Raw genomic sequence first — 14,335 nt, 5'->3', positions numbered from 1 at the left:
CATCTTCATAGTTGCTATCTACTTACTACCAGTAAATCATAACAAAAGGGCGTGCGAGCGGGGGGGTATCCTCAATTCTAAACTCCATCATAACCCACCTTCATCCAACCTTTGACTCAAGATAGAAAGGCCCACCTCATGGGACAGATGGCTCTCTATACCCGAGTCTCCATCCCAAGTCTCTCTTCCTTCCCTCCTTTCCGTCGTTAGCCAACCATTTTCCCAGCGAAACCAACCAGGAAACACACCTCCAAAGCGAGAAGAAGCAAGAAAGACGTCCTCCAAGTAGAGTAAAGAGATGTCCTCAATGCTTCGAGTACAAATCCATCATACCAGCCTTGAAATCCGCAATCTGCTCCCTCTGCGTCCTCGCCCGCGCCTCCAGATTCGCAACCCGTTCCTGCAGCTCCGCAATCTTCTCATCCTTGGCCTTGAGCGCCGTCCGCACCGTGTCCCGGCCCCGCGCCAGCCCCTTGGCCTTCATCGCGAACCGGCCCAGCACGGCTCTGACGGCAGCGACGTCCACGCCGTTTGGACCCTGGTGGAGTAGGGCCATGACTTCCTCTGTCGGGTCGAGCTGCTCTTCTTGCGGGGTCGAGGTTGGCGGCGAGGAGGAAGGGGGGGCTGTTCCCGGTCCTGCTGTTGAGCGTCCGAGTGTCGCTGACGAGGTGCTCGTCGAAAAGGATACGTTGCCCGGGGAGATCTCCCCGACGGCGTCCTCGCCGACCTTGCGGCGCTTCGCGTCGGGGAAGAGTGTTCGGCTGACGGTCTGCGGCGTAGGCAGCGCACCGTCGCGCACCGTACGCTGCGCAGCGGGCGTGGAGGGCGCGCCGCCGCCACCGCCGCCACCAACACTACCATCCTCGATGCGAAGCTTCTTGGCGCTGCGTTCCATGGCCTCGGTCATGGCCCTCTCCTCGTCCGAGGAGACCTCGTCGTCAAGACCGTAGTCGTCGGTCCCGGCTCCTCCTTGCCCCTGCCCCTGTGCTTCTTCTCCGTCGTCCTCGTCAGAATCAAAGTCGAAGAGGACTCTCTTCCTCTTTCTCTGCGCGGGTGTCGCGTGGAGCTCGGCTTCCTCGTCCGTGACCATGAGATCGTTCGGCTCTTCTTCCGCGGGTGCCTGGACGGGTCGGTTCTTGAAGTAGGTGTCCATGAACCTTTGCTTGGCGGCGCTTCTCTGCGCCGTCGGCGACGGAGGCGCTTCCGTCATCGCTGACGAAGAAGCCGCCGCCCTCGTCGCAGAGGGTTTGATGGTGGACGCCGTACCCGGCGTGAAACCACCTGGAGTCTGGCCAGTTGCCCGACGAGGCGTTGCAGCAGCAGCAGCAGCACCGTCCTGCGGCATGGGCGGCAACGTCATGGTCGCCCCCTCGGCCCTGTTCTCCGCGTCCTCGGCCCATAGAAAGAAGTTGCAGCCGCCGCGCCGCTTCTCGCACGTGTAGAACCACCGGCCCTTGTTGGCCGTGTTCTTGCTGACTTGTAGGAATTTGGCCGTGTTTCGCGGCTGGCAGTTGCAGTACCAGTTTCCTTCGAGGAAGAGCCCGTCGAGGCGCTTCTTTTGCGAGGGAGGAGGCGAGGGGGAATATGTCCTGCCACCACCGCCGCCGCCGCTGCGATTGGGTGTATAGGGGGTCGTCGTTCTGCTGCTGCTGCCGCCGCCGCTATTGTACATCAGCCGTCGGCCGCCGCCGCGGCGCGGGGTCCGGTAGCTCATTTTTCTCGTAGCTGTGAAGTAGCTGCTGATATCGCGGGTCCCGGTATCGATGATGGGGGTGGTAGCGGTAGCGATGGCCGTGGAAGTAGCCCGCTTCCTGGATTTTGGTTGAGGTTTGCTTTCGACGGCGTGGCCGACTTTAAGGTGTGGATGCGTCCACGGGAGACGGCGGACCATGTGCGTTGTCCGGAGGGGGGAGAAGGAACGTTGGTCCGTGGTTGTCGGGGAAGCTCTAGTTTCGGGGGCGGTAGGTGCGGGAGGGTGATGTCATACTTGGGACATTGAACCCTTTTTTTGTTTACTTTGTCTCTGATCCTGATCAAAAACTTTTAATGTCGAATCCAGGTTTGGTTTTGTTGTGTATGGTTTTCCACCTCACAACGGCGGAAGCATTCGTAGTCTTGAGTCGCAGGTAACCGATAATTCGTATATCTCGAGGGGGGTTGAGGTTTGGTTTGGGAAACTGCCCCGCGGCTGAAGCTCCAATATTGAGGGGCTGGGAAGCCAACAGAGCAGGGGTGGATATTGGGGGCCATTGTCTGGGGCCGCCGGGGGTGGTGGATAGGATAGAAGCTACCCCAGCCCTACGAATACTCTGAATTCCCTATCCGCAAGAAACGTCTAGGAACTTGAGCCTAGTAACCCCTCTGGTAATTGAGCATTTCGAATCAGATAAAGTGATATAAATTTTGACTACATTGACTGCGCGCCGCCAGCCAAACGCCCGAAGTCAAGGCCCTCAACCCTCCACAACCAGCCAATCTCAAAGTTGTTACTGAGAAAGACTCACAGCACTAGGCAAGATGATCAGAAATAAAGACATAGCACGCACTTATATCTGTACTCAATGCTAACCATAAGCCCACGGATGAGGAGTTCTTTAAGAACCGTCCCGCGCGGCTGGGATCCTCTAACCCCAGTTCTCTAGATGGCGATCTTGCCGCCGCGCCCCACCCTTGCACATTAGCCTGGAGATCCCGCGCGGGACCCTTCCGGCATTCTCTAAATGTCCGCTGCCCATACTCGTCCGCACTGCAGCCTCTTTTCTCATAGGCGACGAGGCGCGTCCATAGCTATTCGATCTGCTCTGCTTGTCAAGAAAAAAATGACGTTTAAGGAACATGTTGTAAGCATTCGTAAGCGTTTGGTGAGGTGGATACCGTTTATAAGCCAAGTGCTGCCGTTTGACAAATGACACTGGCTTAGATGAGCACTTACACGCCGTGATGCATTATCGTGAGAGCTCGCATACAAGTATCATTCGCTTTTCGAACAAGAATCAAGCTGAACAGTTACACGAGTGATTCATTCTCTCAATTAACACTACAGCCGTGTGTTTAAAACCCTTCCCCCTTTTCTGATCAGCACTTCAACACCTACAACACCGAAGCCCGGACGAGGATCCAACAACGGTCAACTCTTACATCATGTCGACCCTCCGAACAGTCCACAAAATCTTCACCGCCCCCGAGCAATCCGAAGGCGCAGGCGCCCGCGTCCGCCGCTCCATCGGAAGCAACCACCTCCGCGCCCTCTCCCCCTTCCTCATGCTCGACCACCTCGACGGCGCCACCGGCGAAGGCTTCCCCGACCACCCCCACCGGGGCCAGGAGACCGTCTCCTACATCCTCAAGGGATCCGTCGAGCACGAGGACTTTGCGGGTCACAAGGGGATCTTGCACGCCGGCGACCTGCAGTTCATGACGGCCGGCAGGGGCATCATGCACTCCGAGCAGCCGATCCCGTCCGAGGACGGGAGTAGCGGGGCGGGATTGCAGTTGTGGGTTGATCTGCCGCGGCGACTGAAGATGTGCGAGCCGCGGTACCGTGATCTCAAGGCTGCGGAGATCCCTGTTGTGAAACTTGACGACGGGAGGGTTGATGTGAAAGTCATCTCGGGCGTGTCTGGAGGTGTCGATAGTGTTAGGGACCTAACATATACGCCGATATGGTACCTCGACATTCAAATCCAACCGGGCGGCGAGATAGCCCAGCAAGTCCCCAAGGGCTGGAACGCGATGGCGTACGTCGTCGAAGGATCTGCGCAGATCAGCTCCTCCACCGAGGACGACAGGATGGAGGCGCAGCAGTTCCAAGCTGTCGTGTTTGGAGTGGAGGGAGACGTGGTGCAGATGAGAGTTCCGGACACGGCAGCCGTTGGCGCGCGGATTCTCCTGATTGCGGGAGAGCCCCTGGACCAGCCTGTCGTGCAGCATGGTCCGTTTGTGGTGACCAGCAGCCAAGAGGCCCGGCAAGCGCTCGAGGATTTTTACTTCCACAAGAATGGGTTCGAGAGGGCGGCGGGATGGGAAAGCCGGTCCTCGAAGAGGCTGGCGAGGTCGTAGATGGATGAGAGCATGTGTTGTAAGCATTGGAACAGTACGGAACTGGTTTGAACTTACCTATTGAGCTCGCTCCCTGATCACTCCTTACCTTGCGGAGTTGTGAAGTAATGGCACAAGGAATTCACGATATAACGAAAGTCGGCACCAGAGAAGATCGGGTAACTGGGCCGGATATTCCTGCGAAGAAACATTATCAACAGCCCACTGGAGGCAAGAGGATCACCACTAGCACGACTACTTGACAATGTCGTCCCAAGTTACAACATTGTTGGGAAGGGACAGTAGGTAATCTTTAAGCCGGAAGAAGCGTGCAAGTCTAACGAATCGTGGAAACCCAGCAGCCGAAGACATTACGCGTACTCAAACACTTGGTATTCCCTTCACCTGTCCCAACGAGAGTATGTTCATGAGTTGTAGTATTGGCGTCTGGAATATACTCGAGCAAGTCTTCAAGACCTAGCTCTCGAGAGGCATGAGCATACATGAAGAGAGAGAGAAGAAGAAAAAAAGAAGCCCTGCCAGCACAGCTAAGCAAACCCACCAAAGACCTGTCCACCATATATAGTAGCATTCTCGCCACCGTAAGAAGAATCGTCGCCTGCCAAATCCAAGCCTTTCCTTCCCATGATTACCTAACGACGCAACTGGACCGCTCGCTATGCTTCATTGTAGGCAGCCAAACCAGAGAAAACAACTGATCAAGAGTTTTCCCCTGTCTTGGCTCCATTTCGTTACATCTCTGGCCGGTATAGAGCAAGAGGAAAACGCGGGTATATGTAAGCCACCAAAGGAAAAAACCAGCATCACAAAGGGAAAAATCAACGATTTCGGACCGCTCTCCATTCCATGGCCTGAACCCTCCCCGCCCCGGTCATACAAAATCTCTCACACGTCGTAGAAGTAGTCTTCGTCGAGGCCGTCCCTGCTAGGTATCACTCCGGCGCCTGGTGGTGGCCCGGTGTACGCCGCCTCGATTCTCACATTGAGAAGCCTAATCTTGAGCCCAAAATCGCTCACGAGGTTCACAAGCTTGTTCGTCTCGGCTGTGATGGGGGCTTGGTTGAGCAGCATCAGCAGACCGTCAAGCCACTCCGACGCCAGGCTGTGCGAGACCGGGTTAAGGGTCAGGATGGCCTGCTCCTTGGCATCGCCGCCGTTGGCAGCTTCCGCGGGATTGGCGTAGCTGAAAATGGTGATCTTGGTTGTCGATTTGACGGTCACGTTGTTCTTGAGCGTCGAACTACTAGTCGCGCTGCGGCTTTCCTCATTGGAGGCTGACACATTGGACACGACTGAGCTGATGGTGCTGAGATCGACCTTTTCCGTCAAAATGTCAAGGCCCGGATCCTGTGCTGTTTGTGCCTCGAAGTCGGCGTAGTGTAGGTACCGGCGATTGTGTGAGAGCTTAGCGAACCGCCAAGGGCGCGGCGTATACAGACGACGCTTGAGGTTCTCATCTCTAGGGTTGGTGTCTCGCCGTGGTAGCGGCTTGGAGAACCAAGAACCCTGGAGCAGACATCGGATCCGCTGCTCCTTCACAAACTGAAGTGCCTCTTGCCTCAATTCCTCTCGGACTTGATACAAATGCTGACCCCACTGATCCTCGAACGACAGTTCCAAAAGCTCCATCTGAAGCTCTCGTAGTCTAGTGCAGTCGTACTCAAGCAGTTCCTCCTCGACCTCCAACACGTCCTTGGTCCGGCTTGCCTGGCCGACAACTTGCTCGATGAGAATTCGGACCAGTTCTGCCACCTTTTCGAAATCCAGGTGCTCCGCAGCGGTGGACTTCCATACGCGGAAGAAAGCTTGCAGGCCGGCTGTGTGGAGTCGCGACCACTGGAGGAGGAGCGGACGGAATAGCTTTTCGTTGTTTTTAATACCGTCCAAGCCTTGGTAACCCTTAATGTCCTCAACGTCCGACTTCTCCACCTCGAAATGATCGTATAGGATCATCGTTACCGCGAGACTTGCCCTAGCGACCGGGCACCTTTCGTTCCTTGCTTTTGTGGATTGTTCCAGAAGCATCTTCTGGAAGCTGTCCTCGTTCTTGCGCACGTAGTCTGTCAGGTCCATCATGCCCAAGAAACCAGGGACCTCGAACTCCTGTGTAGGACTCTCGGTTTCGAAGCCCAGTCTCCTCCATTTCTCGGGGTTGTGACGCCGGCTTCCCTTCTTCCCAAGCTCATTGACCTCGTCCAACCGGTGAATGCCATTGACTTGCTTCTCTGGGTTGCTGGCAAGGTGAAGTCCCTTCAGTCCCCGCCTGTGCTCGGGCCGCTCGAGATCAACCCTTACCTCCCGCCACTTTCTCAGGAGAACCTTGGTCAAGGACTGGAACTCAAGCAGAGGATGCGCAAGGTCCTGTAGTGACGAGCTCTGCATCAGGTTGTACACTGCCTTGATAAGACCGAGATCCTGCAAGCGCTTGATGAATTTTGACCACTCTTCCATCGCAGGGTTGTTCGACTTCGTGATGTTGGTGTCGCTGGATACAGCGTCGCGGATCATGGCGTTGATGAGCATGAGGGCATTGGCGCACAGCGCGTGGTCGGCGGACTGGAGCTGGGCGATAACGAGCTCAAAGAACTGCGGGTAGACTGCGACGGCGGGCTTCAGGGCTCTGAAACCAAAAGATCCTGGGGTGCGAGGGGTCGTCGGGCGAGAAGACTGTGTGTGGCCGACGAGGGCGACCAGGATCGACATGGCACCGCGCAAAATGTTGACAAGAGGGTTCGTAACGATCAATTCGACAATGCGCTCCACGAGATCCCCTGACGACGATCCCTCAAATATCTCCCAGCCCATGTCTACTTCCAGTAGGCGCGTCAAACTCTGCAACGAGTACGCCAACGTGTTTCCTCCCGCACTCATAATCAGGCGTCGTAAAATGACCAGGCCGCCCGAGGATATGAAAACGTCGGCAAAGGCAGGGTCGTTTATAGAAGATTGCAGCTTGAAGACGGCCATCTTCCTGGCGGCGTCCTCGTCGCTCGCGAGGCGCGACAGAAGCGCGGGGATATCGGCCTGATCCATGGTAGCGGCGTCGAGGAGGTATGTACAGGTTCGGAGCGGGAAGGAAGATCGTCGGTGCTGTGACCGATTGTCGAACAGAAGATCGTCACCAGTTGGAAGACAGAGTCGCGTCTGTCGTAGTCATGACCCACGGCTGTGAGAGAGAAAGAAAGCGCTCGGGTCGGGGTATATAAGGCAAAGGGTATCGGTCGGAAGATCTCGAGGATTGGCGGAAGAGGGTCCGTGTCAAGCAAGATGGAACACGGGCAGAAGCTTCTCTGTCGATCCCTCGCAAATGTGGACGGAGGGAATGGCGTCGATCGTGGGTATAAAAAAAGAATTTTAGGATGCTCCGTCGACAAGGGGGAAATAGTGTACACAGAAGAGTCAAGGAAGGATTGTGAGGGTGGTGTAATTATTCGTACACTAAAAAAGGGGAGAGAAGGAGACGGGACGGGAGAGAGAAGAGTGTGCGTCGAGGGCTGTCGAAGCAACAGACCAGTTGTGTTGACTTTGGTCCGCGTTAGATGCGCACGGGCGGGAAGTTTGCGCATGTCCTGCAGGAGGTGGGAAAGCACAGATGCAGCGACAACGGGGAGGATCCCAGCAAGCCTCCAACTGATTTTGGGCCGTTTTGGGGTTCACTTCCACCACAGTCGGCCGGTGTTGCACCAATGGTGCTGCACGGCATGGTCTTCTTTGCTCCACCTCTCTTCTTGGGGATGTTTTAGTGGATTTTGGGGGGAGGTTTTGCTTGGCTTCGAGTCCGAGAGTGACTGGAACGGCGGGACTGCGGCGACTGGTCGGCAAGTGAGATAGCGCGTCCAACGACTGGTTTCACCATGTCTTCCCACCGGAGACCGTGAATATTTCCATCATCTCTCGGAAGAAACCTTATTGAGATTGTTCAGCGACGCGCAGGTTTGTTGATTTTCCATCTAAGTGTGGTCTCGTGACCTGAGGTCTGACTGTACACCTCGGAGTTTTGACTTCTGTCGACAAGTCATCATCATCGGATGAGTGAACCTTCAGTTGCGGTGGGCAGAACATCATTCAATCAAGCAGACGCACAAACGAATCTGGAAGCCGGTCCATAGCATTAGACCAAAATGTTAATCCCTCCATAGGCGTTATTCAACTGATAGTCTAGTATCATTGGGTTGAGGAGAACCCAGTGTTTAGATGAGGAGCTCAAGAAGAAACTTATCGAAGCCAGCATTGCAATGGGGTTGAGCGAGGCGGTTTGATTGGTATCAAGCCTCTATGGCCATTTGAGATGAGGGGAAGATAAATTGAATCAGTACCGAGGATCATTATCTAAACCTGGAATGCCAAAAAGCCGTTGTAAGGCTGGCTGGGGAATGTTTGGATTCTACAACAACGAGAAACAACACAATTCGTACAAAACGTTCTAGACCATCGGCTCGCAACGCCGGTACGTACTCTGTTTATTCCAGTCCCTGAAATCAATCAGTGGGGTTCCATGAGCAAGAACCGCCTGGAACCCACCACTGCTCGAGCCACACAATTCCAGCCACAGGCAGAGCTTCAGCCTCAATATTACTAATCGTCGTGGCGCGCGAGGCTGCTAGAAATTCCAACCTCTGGTCCGTCGCATTTGTCGCGACGCAAGCCCGTTTCCGCAGCTCCATCAAAAAACGCGGCCGCCACAAAGATAATCGAACTCTTCCCTCCCAACGAAGAATCAAGCAACTCGAATCACCGCACAAAGAGGCACATCTCAAAACCACACGACACACCCATTATCTCGAAACACCGACGACAACATGGCCAACTTCCTCGCCTCCATCTTCGGCACGGAGCTCGACAAGGTCAACTGCTCCTTCTACTTCAAAATCGGCGCCTGCCGCCACGGCGACCGCTGCTCGAGAAAACACGTCAAGCCCAGCTACTCGCAGACCATCCTCATGCCCAACCTCTACCAGAACCCGGCCTACGACCCAAAGAACCGCATGAACCCGTCCCAGCTGCAGAACCACTTTGACGCCTTTTACGAGGATATCTGGTGCGAGCTCTGCAAGTACGGCGAGCTCGAGGAGCTCGTGGTGTGCGACAACAACAATGATCGTGCGTCTTCTCTTCTTCCTCCCCTCCCACCCCTTTCCTTTTTGTGGTCTTGACAAGAAGATGATCGTATGCTAACAACTCCACCAAACACACAGACCTCATAGGAAACGTCTACGCCCGCTTCAAATACGAAGACTCTGCCCAAAAGGCATGCGACGACCTCAACTCGCGGTGGTACGCCGCCCGCCCCATATACTGCGAGCTCTCCCCCGTCACCGACTTCCGCGAGGCCTGCTGCCGCCTCAACTCGGGCGAGGGCTGCGTCCGCGGCGGCTTCTGCAACTTCATCCACCGCAAGAACCCCTCCGAGGACCTCGACCGCGACCTCACCCTCAGCACCAAGAAGTGGCTCAAGGACCGCGGCCGCGACGAGAGGAGCCCGTCACGCTCGCCTACCCCCGAACCCACGCGCCGTCGGTACTAAAGAGAGCAAAAGAGGGACGGTCATTTGGTTTCAGGGGAACACAACGATTGGAAGCTGTTTGTTTGAAGCGTATCGTTGTCGCATTAGGCGGAACAGAGCGCGACGGTGCCAAGCGATAAAGGATGCGGACGATGATCAAACTCTGGCATTGAAGCTCGGCTCAGCAAAACAAAGCAGGCTGTTTGGAGATTATCGGGGGCCGGGGCGCCGGGCAATGGCGTGGTTTATCACGACGGGTCTAATCAGCACGAGGAGAGAGAGAAAGTGGAAGGCGAAACCCCCAGAAATTGAGAATTTGATACCCATTCCCCGTACCTGTCTCTACGGGGTGGGTTGGAAGACCAAACAAAAAAGAGGGTGAGGGCGGCGTTTATGGCGTTTCCGGGATGGGTCGGGGTACTATGGGAGAAACTCTTGAAAGGGCAGAGCACCATGTAACAAAACATGTGAGATTAAGTAGTGCCTCCAAATCGAAGAGCAACTACGACCCCTGCATCATCGTCGTCATCATCGAATCTTGCCTCGAAAGCTGTGAGTGAGCCGTGTCCAAAAACTTCCCGCAGTCGAATGCCGTTATTACTGAGCAGTAAGCAATGCTATACATATCTACAGAGGTATCCCTTTTCTACCAAACCCCTTCCCCGGATGTTCGCCAATGCAAAAGATTTATAGTTTGTTTACCTCCCGACCTGCCTCCCTTTCCTCAAATTCCTCTAGCCAGAGGTCCGCCTCCCATGGTGAATGAATGTGATGTTTGGCAAAAAGGGGTTGGCCAGACGGGGTGGGAGGGGAAAACAAAAACCAGAGGGACGGACGTGCGTCCTAGATTAGCTTGGCTCTGATCTACTCCAAAGCGTCGTGGAAGCTGTCGTTACTCTCATCGGCTCTCTTCAGCGGCGGTACGCTCTTCTTCATGTCTGTGAAGTCCATCAATGGTCCCTCTTTTGCTTGCGTTCCGGTGCTGTTGAGCATCCCTTCAATGTCCTTGGATCCACTCCGCGCCTCCTGAGCTGCCGGGGGAGTACCGCTTGGTGGCTGGACAGCAGGCGCAGGTGCTGTTGGGGCTGCCGGAGCTGCCGGAGCTGCCGGGGTGGTAGCTGGCGCGTCGCCGAAATCGATCAAGTCATTGCCTCCAACTTGTTGCTGAGCGACCGGAACGGGGGTCAGGGCCGGGGCCGGGGCCGGGGCCTCTGCTGTCGCAGAGGGCTTATGGGGAGGAATGGCGTTTGTCGTGGAAGGCTTCTGGCCCGGAAGAATGGGGTATATAGCCAGAATTTGTTCAGTCTGCTTCTCTGGGCTCGTGTGGTCACTGCTTTATGTCAGCACGTCTTGGTCCAATGTGAGAGTCGGATGTACTCACATGTGAGCGTTGATGATCCACTCCAGCTCTTCCTCGCCTTCTTCGGGGCCACCTGGGCCGCCCTGGACAGCCCTGAAAAGCCTAGGCTTCCACTCAACGCCTTCGCGGGCTCTCGTCTCACGCTCCTCGCGTTGTCTGTCCTCAACCTTGGTCTTCTCGTCCGTCGCAAGCTCATGGTTGCGATCCTTCACGGCCTGGGCTGTCGGTGCCCAAAGCTTCTGAGATTCGCGCTCATCCTGCTCCTCGATAGGCCGCACTAGGGGACTGCTGGGCTTTGATCGTCTGGCGTTGAAGAACATCTCCTTATGACCAGTCTGAGGCTGTTAGCAATGCGTCACTACTGCAGCATCATCCTGAGCTTACCTTGACATCCTTGACAAACATCTCGTCGTTCCAAAGGCCCGAGAGCTCGTAAAGGACTTCGCCTGTGCTCTCATGCTTGATTGAGCCACCAATCGCATTATAGGTACCGCTGACCCAGCCCTTCACCTTGAACTCAATGTCGGCGACCAAGTCGAGCTCTGGGCACCGGACAAAGCTGTGGTCTCCAAGCTCATACTTCATCTTTCCAAAGAGAATGCCTCGAGCGTACATGTTTGGTTGTGTCAAGATGCTGGTCTTACTGTTAGCGCATTCATGTCACAAACGGCTTCCTAACCAACATACTATCGTTCGCCCTTTGTCTTGTCCTTGCCCCTATTCAGGAACGACAAGACCGCTGTGCCCTCCATCAAGCTCGCCGCCGAGTTTCCGAGGAACTTGCTCCTGGGCTTGAGTGTGCCATCAACGCGGATGTTGTGCTCGGGGACCATGTAGAAGTAGCTAGACTTGGGAGGGTGATGCGATGTTTGCTCGGAGATGTAGTATGCCCTCGTGTTATCGGGCAGATCCCAGTAGCAGGAGAAAACCTCGCCGAGGATCGGGTTCAGAGGCTTCTTCACTCCTCTGGGTACAGGTCAGCAATGTATACGGCTTATACGGGTAGCTCGGAAAAACCGACGGTGGTTTAATATGCCATCCACTCAGGTAGAACTTGACAACGGAAACGAATCGTAGTACAGGATCGTCGATCTCGGGTATAGGGAGGAGCATTTCGGGGTGGCACATGAAGCTACGACAGACGCACAGAGTCAGCGAAGGAGGTCTCATAACCCGCATCTTTTCCGGACACTACTGACTTTGTAATCCTCTCAAGCATGCTGCGGGGCTCAAGAATGAAGGTCGGCAAAACAACGCGACTCAGATCAGCTCCAGGACGAAGCTGGGAAATGATGTGGCCGAGCACTGGAGTCCATGTTAGCCGGATGCGCGTGAAGTACCCCGCGAGCAGTCCAATCCGGGCGCAACGTTTCTCGCAGAGGCTTTACTCACCGTTGCCCTGGTCGGCCTCGACCACAGTGGTGTCGTCATCTTCAGCAGCGCCTCTGGCCTCGTCGATGCTCGAGCGATTGCTAGCTGGTGGGTTGGAAAGCCAAGAGGTCAGCATGGTTGGAGGCAACTTTTTTTTCTTCGATTTGCGCACGACAGAGGTTTGGAGAGTGGAAGTGGAGGCTTTTCGGCTCCCGGAAGACGCCAAAGCCAAGGTACGCGACTAGGGAAACAAGCAGGGGATAGGGAAACGGGCAACGGGCCGTAAGGGTATGTAAAGGGAAAAGGGTGTTAGAAGGCGCGCGAGTTTGCCGCTGTATGAAGTCCACAACAGGCGCGACGAGGAGGAGACGACTGGTATTATCCAGACAATGGACCAGGCAGTGACGCTAGGGCTGGTAAGACTCACTGAGGCTGGACGCTCTGGAGCGTCTTCCTGGCACATGGACCAAACCCATGACTGCGACTGGCTCTTGGTGGGCGGTGGATGCAGCGATGCCCCTCAGTTGTCTTTCAGACCGCTATCGGTCTTATCGGCGCGGTGCCCGGGATGTGCCTTCTTGCTGGAATGAGGGGCAGTGCTCCCCTAAAAGGCGTCTGCGGGTTGCTTGAAGCTGCAAGTAGGGGTAGAGTCGGCAAGTAAAGGATGGGGCCTCGCAGCCCGGTACGTAGTCGAGCGAGAGCGAGGGGACGGGAGTGAAGAGTGGCAGCAGTTGAACAGTGGACTTTGTGGGAACTTGTCGTACTAAAAGTAGTTGCTGGTCGATAAAGCCGAAGATGGTTTGAGTTTCTCCGGGGCAAGGGGTTTGCTGGCGAAGGAAGCGTCGGGAGAATAAAGGTTGGGGACGTATCAGTCGGATGCAAAAGTGGGAAAGAAAGAAGTCGGGTTTAATGATGTTGAGTTTAGAGAAGCGAAGAGTTGGAGAGAGAAAAAGAGGCCCGCTTGGCGAAGGGCACTCACTGGCGGGAGAAAAGATGACCTATCGATGTCTCACTCGCTTGCTGTTTTCGATTGGGCGTTGCCGCCTCTGACAACCTGAGCTGGAACGTAAATCAGAGCTGTAGAGAACAAAATAGATGAATAAAGGTGACTGGACGCCGACTGGGAGACCGGGCGAAGCGGAAAGGGTGAGGCGGATGTCAGATGAAGGTCGATGAAGGTAGGTAGGTAGCAGTTCAAGGTTGTTGGTTAACCAAGGAACGGCCGGAATTTGAGATGAGACTGAGGTCAAAGATGAGTTCCGATGTCTGAAGTCGCAGGGAAGGAGCACAAGACCGTGTACAATGTAGTTTGGTGACACAAGATGACGATTGCCTGGTAGATTCCTTAGCAATTATCAATGGCGAGAGCAGATTAGTGTCAAGACGAGGCAACTTTGGGGAAGGTCGTAGACGGAAGCTACCTCCACGCCTACCTTACCTAGCAGCTCTTAGCTACCTGTGATGGATGGTCAGCACCAATCCAGTCGCTAATGGCCTGGGCTGGGCTCCCATGCAGTCCTTACGTCGCTGATGTACGGAGGGGACCCCACAACGGAGGACGGCGGAGGAGGAGGGGTGATGACGTCGCGCCATTCATTGGGAAACTTTTTTTTGGTCCATTTCCCCAATGCCATCATGTTCCATTACCTAGCTCCGTGCACCGCTACCTTAGCTGCTACCTCGCCGTGCTCTCCCCAACCTAGCTGTCATCATCTCTAAAGTCCAGTGCAATGGTACCCAAGAGGAAGCCTAAAGTACCTAAGGTAGGTAGCCCGACGAACCCGAACTACGAAGAGTCACTCAAAACACTAAGGTGTTCATCTGCACTTCCGCAATGCTTCCCACAAGTGCCAACGGACGGGGAGGAGCGAGCGAGCCATCGAGATGCCAACCCGCGCATCCGCATCTGTTCGCACGGGAGTGTCTGTCACCCCAGCTTCCCCCCCTCCACTCCTTTCTTCCGTCCCATCCCATGTTCAAGACCGCCAAATGCTGTGCTACCCTGCACCCAATCACATGCCCGCCAGCTTCTCTTCATAGGC

General features: G+C 55.2%; 5 protein-coding genes across 5 annotated transcripts; 2 read left to right on the top strand and 3 right to left on the bottom strand.

Moving 5' to 3' along the window:
• Positions 1 to 48: 48 nt before the first annotated feature.
• HER10_EVM0001799 (uncharacterized protein) lies at positions 49 to 2,150 on the bottom strand. Its single transcript, XM_035471534.1, has one exon. It carries the CDS (start codon positions 1,889 to 1,891, stop codon positions 305 to 307), a length of 1,587 nt encoding a protein of 528 aa, XP_035334675.1. The 5' UTR covers positions 1,892 to 2,150; the 3' UTR covers positions 49 to 304.
• Positions 2,151 to 3,141: 991 nt separating this feature from the next.
• Positions 3,142 to 4,059, top strand: HER10_EVM0010923 (pirin; the record flags this gene model as incomplete). Its single annotated transcript, XM_035480367.1, has 1 exon — positions 3,142 to 4,059. The coding sequence occupies one exon, from the start codon at positions 3,142 to 3,144 to the stop codon at positions 4,057 to 4,059; it is 918 nt and encodes a 305-aa protein (XP_035335335.1).
• A 405-nt stretch (positions 4,060 to 4,464) lies between these two features.
• Positions 4,465 to 7,516, bottom strand: HER10_EVM0013330 (ELMO/CED-12 family protein). Its single transcript, XM_035482692.1, has one exon. The coding sequence runs from the start codon at positions 7,090 to 7,092 to the stop codon at positions 4,945 to 4,947; it is 2,148 nt and encodes a 715-aa protein (XP_035335526.1). The 5' UTR covers positions 7,093 to 7,516; the 3' UTR covers positions 4,465 to 4,944.
• A 1,194-nt stretch (positions 7,517 to 8,710) lies between these two features.
• HER10_EVM0004615 (uncharacterized protein) lies at positions 8,711 to 10,049 on the top strand. The gene is made up of 2 exons (XM_035474251.1): positions 8,711 to 9,159; positions 9,255 to 10,049. The coding sequence occupies exons 1-2, from the start codon at positions 8,859 to 8,861 to the stop codon at positions 9,581 to 9,583; spliced, it is 630 nt and encodes a 209-aa protein (XP_035334886.1). The 5' UTR covers positions 8,711 to 8,858; the 3' UTR covers positions 9,584 to 10,049.
• Positions 10,050 to 10,071: 22 nt separating this feature from the next.
• HER10_EVM0000260 (oxysterol-binding protein) lies at positions 10,072 to 13,809 on the bottom strand. The gene is made up of 8 exons (XM_035470050.1): positions 12,721 to 13,809; positions 12,315 to 12,398; positions 12,122 to 12,227; positions 11,944 to 12,054; positions 11,610 to 11,888; positions 11,307 to 11,556; positions 10,944 to 11,257; positions 10,072 to 10,892 (listed from the first exon to the last, which is right to left on the bottom strand). Exons 1-8 carry the CDS (start codon positions 12,767 to 12,769, stop codon positions 10,427 to 10,429), a joined length of 1,659 nt encoding a protein of 552 aa, XP_035334563.1. The 5' UTR covers positions 12,770 to 13,809; the 3' UTR covers positions 10,072 to 10,426.
• Between the last annotated feature and the right edge of the window lie 526 nt (positions 13,810 to 14,335).

This window comes from Colletotrichum scovillei (assembly GCF_011075155.1).
Source record: "Colletotrichum scovillei strain TJNH1 chromosome Unknown Contig00004, whole genome shotgun sequence".
NCBI classification, from domain to species: Eukaryota; Fungi; Ascomycota; class Sordariomycetes; order Glomerellales; family Glomerellaceae; genus Colletotrichum; species Colletotrichum scovillei.
Note: the sequence above shows the minus strand (reverse complement) of the source record. Positions and strands in the feature narration are given on the sequence as shown.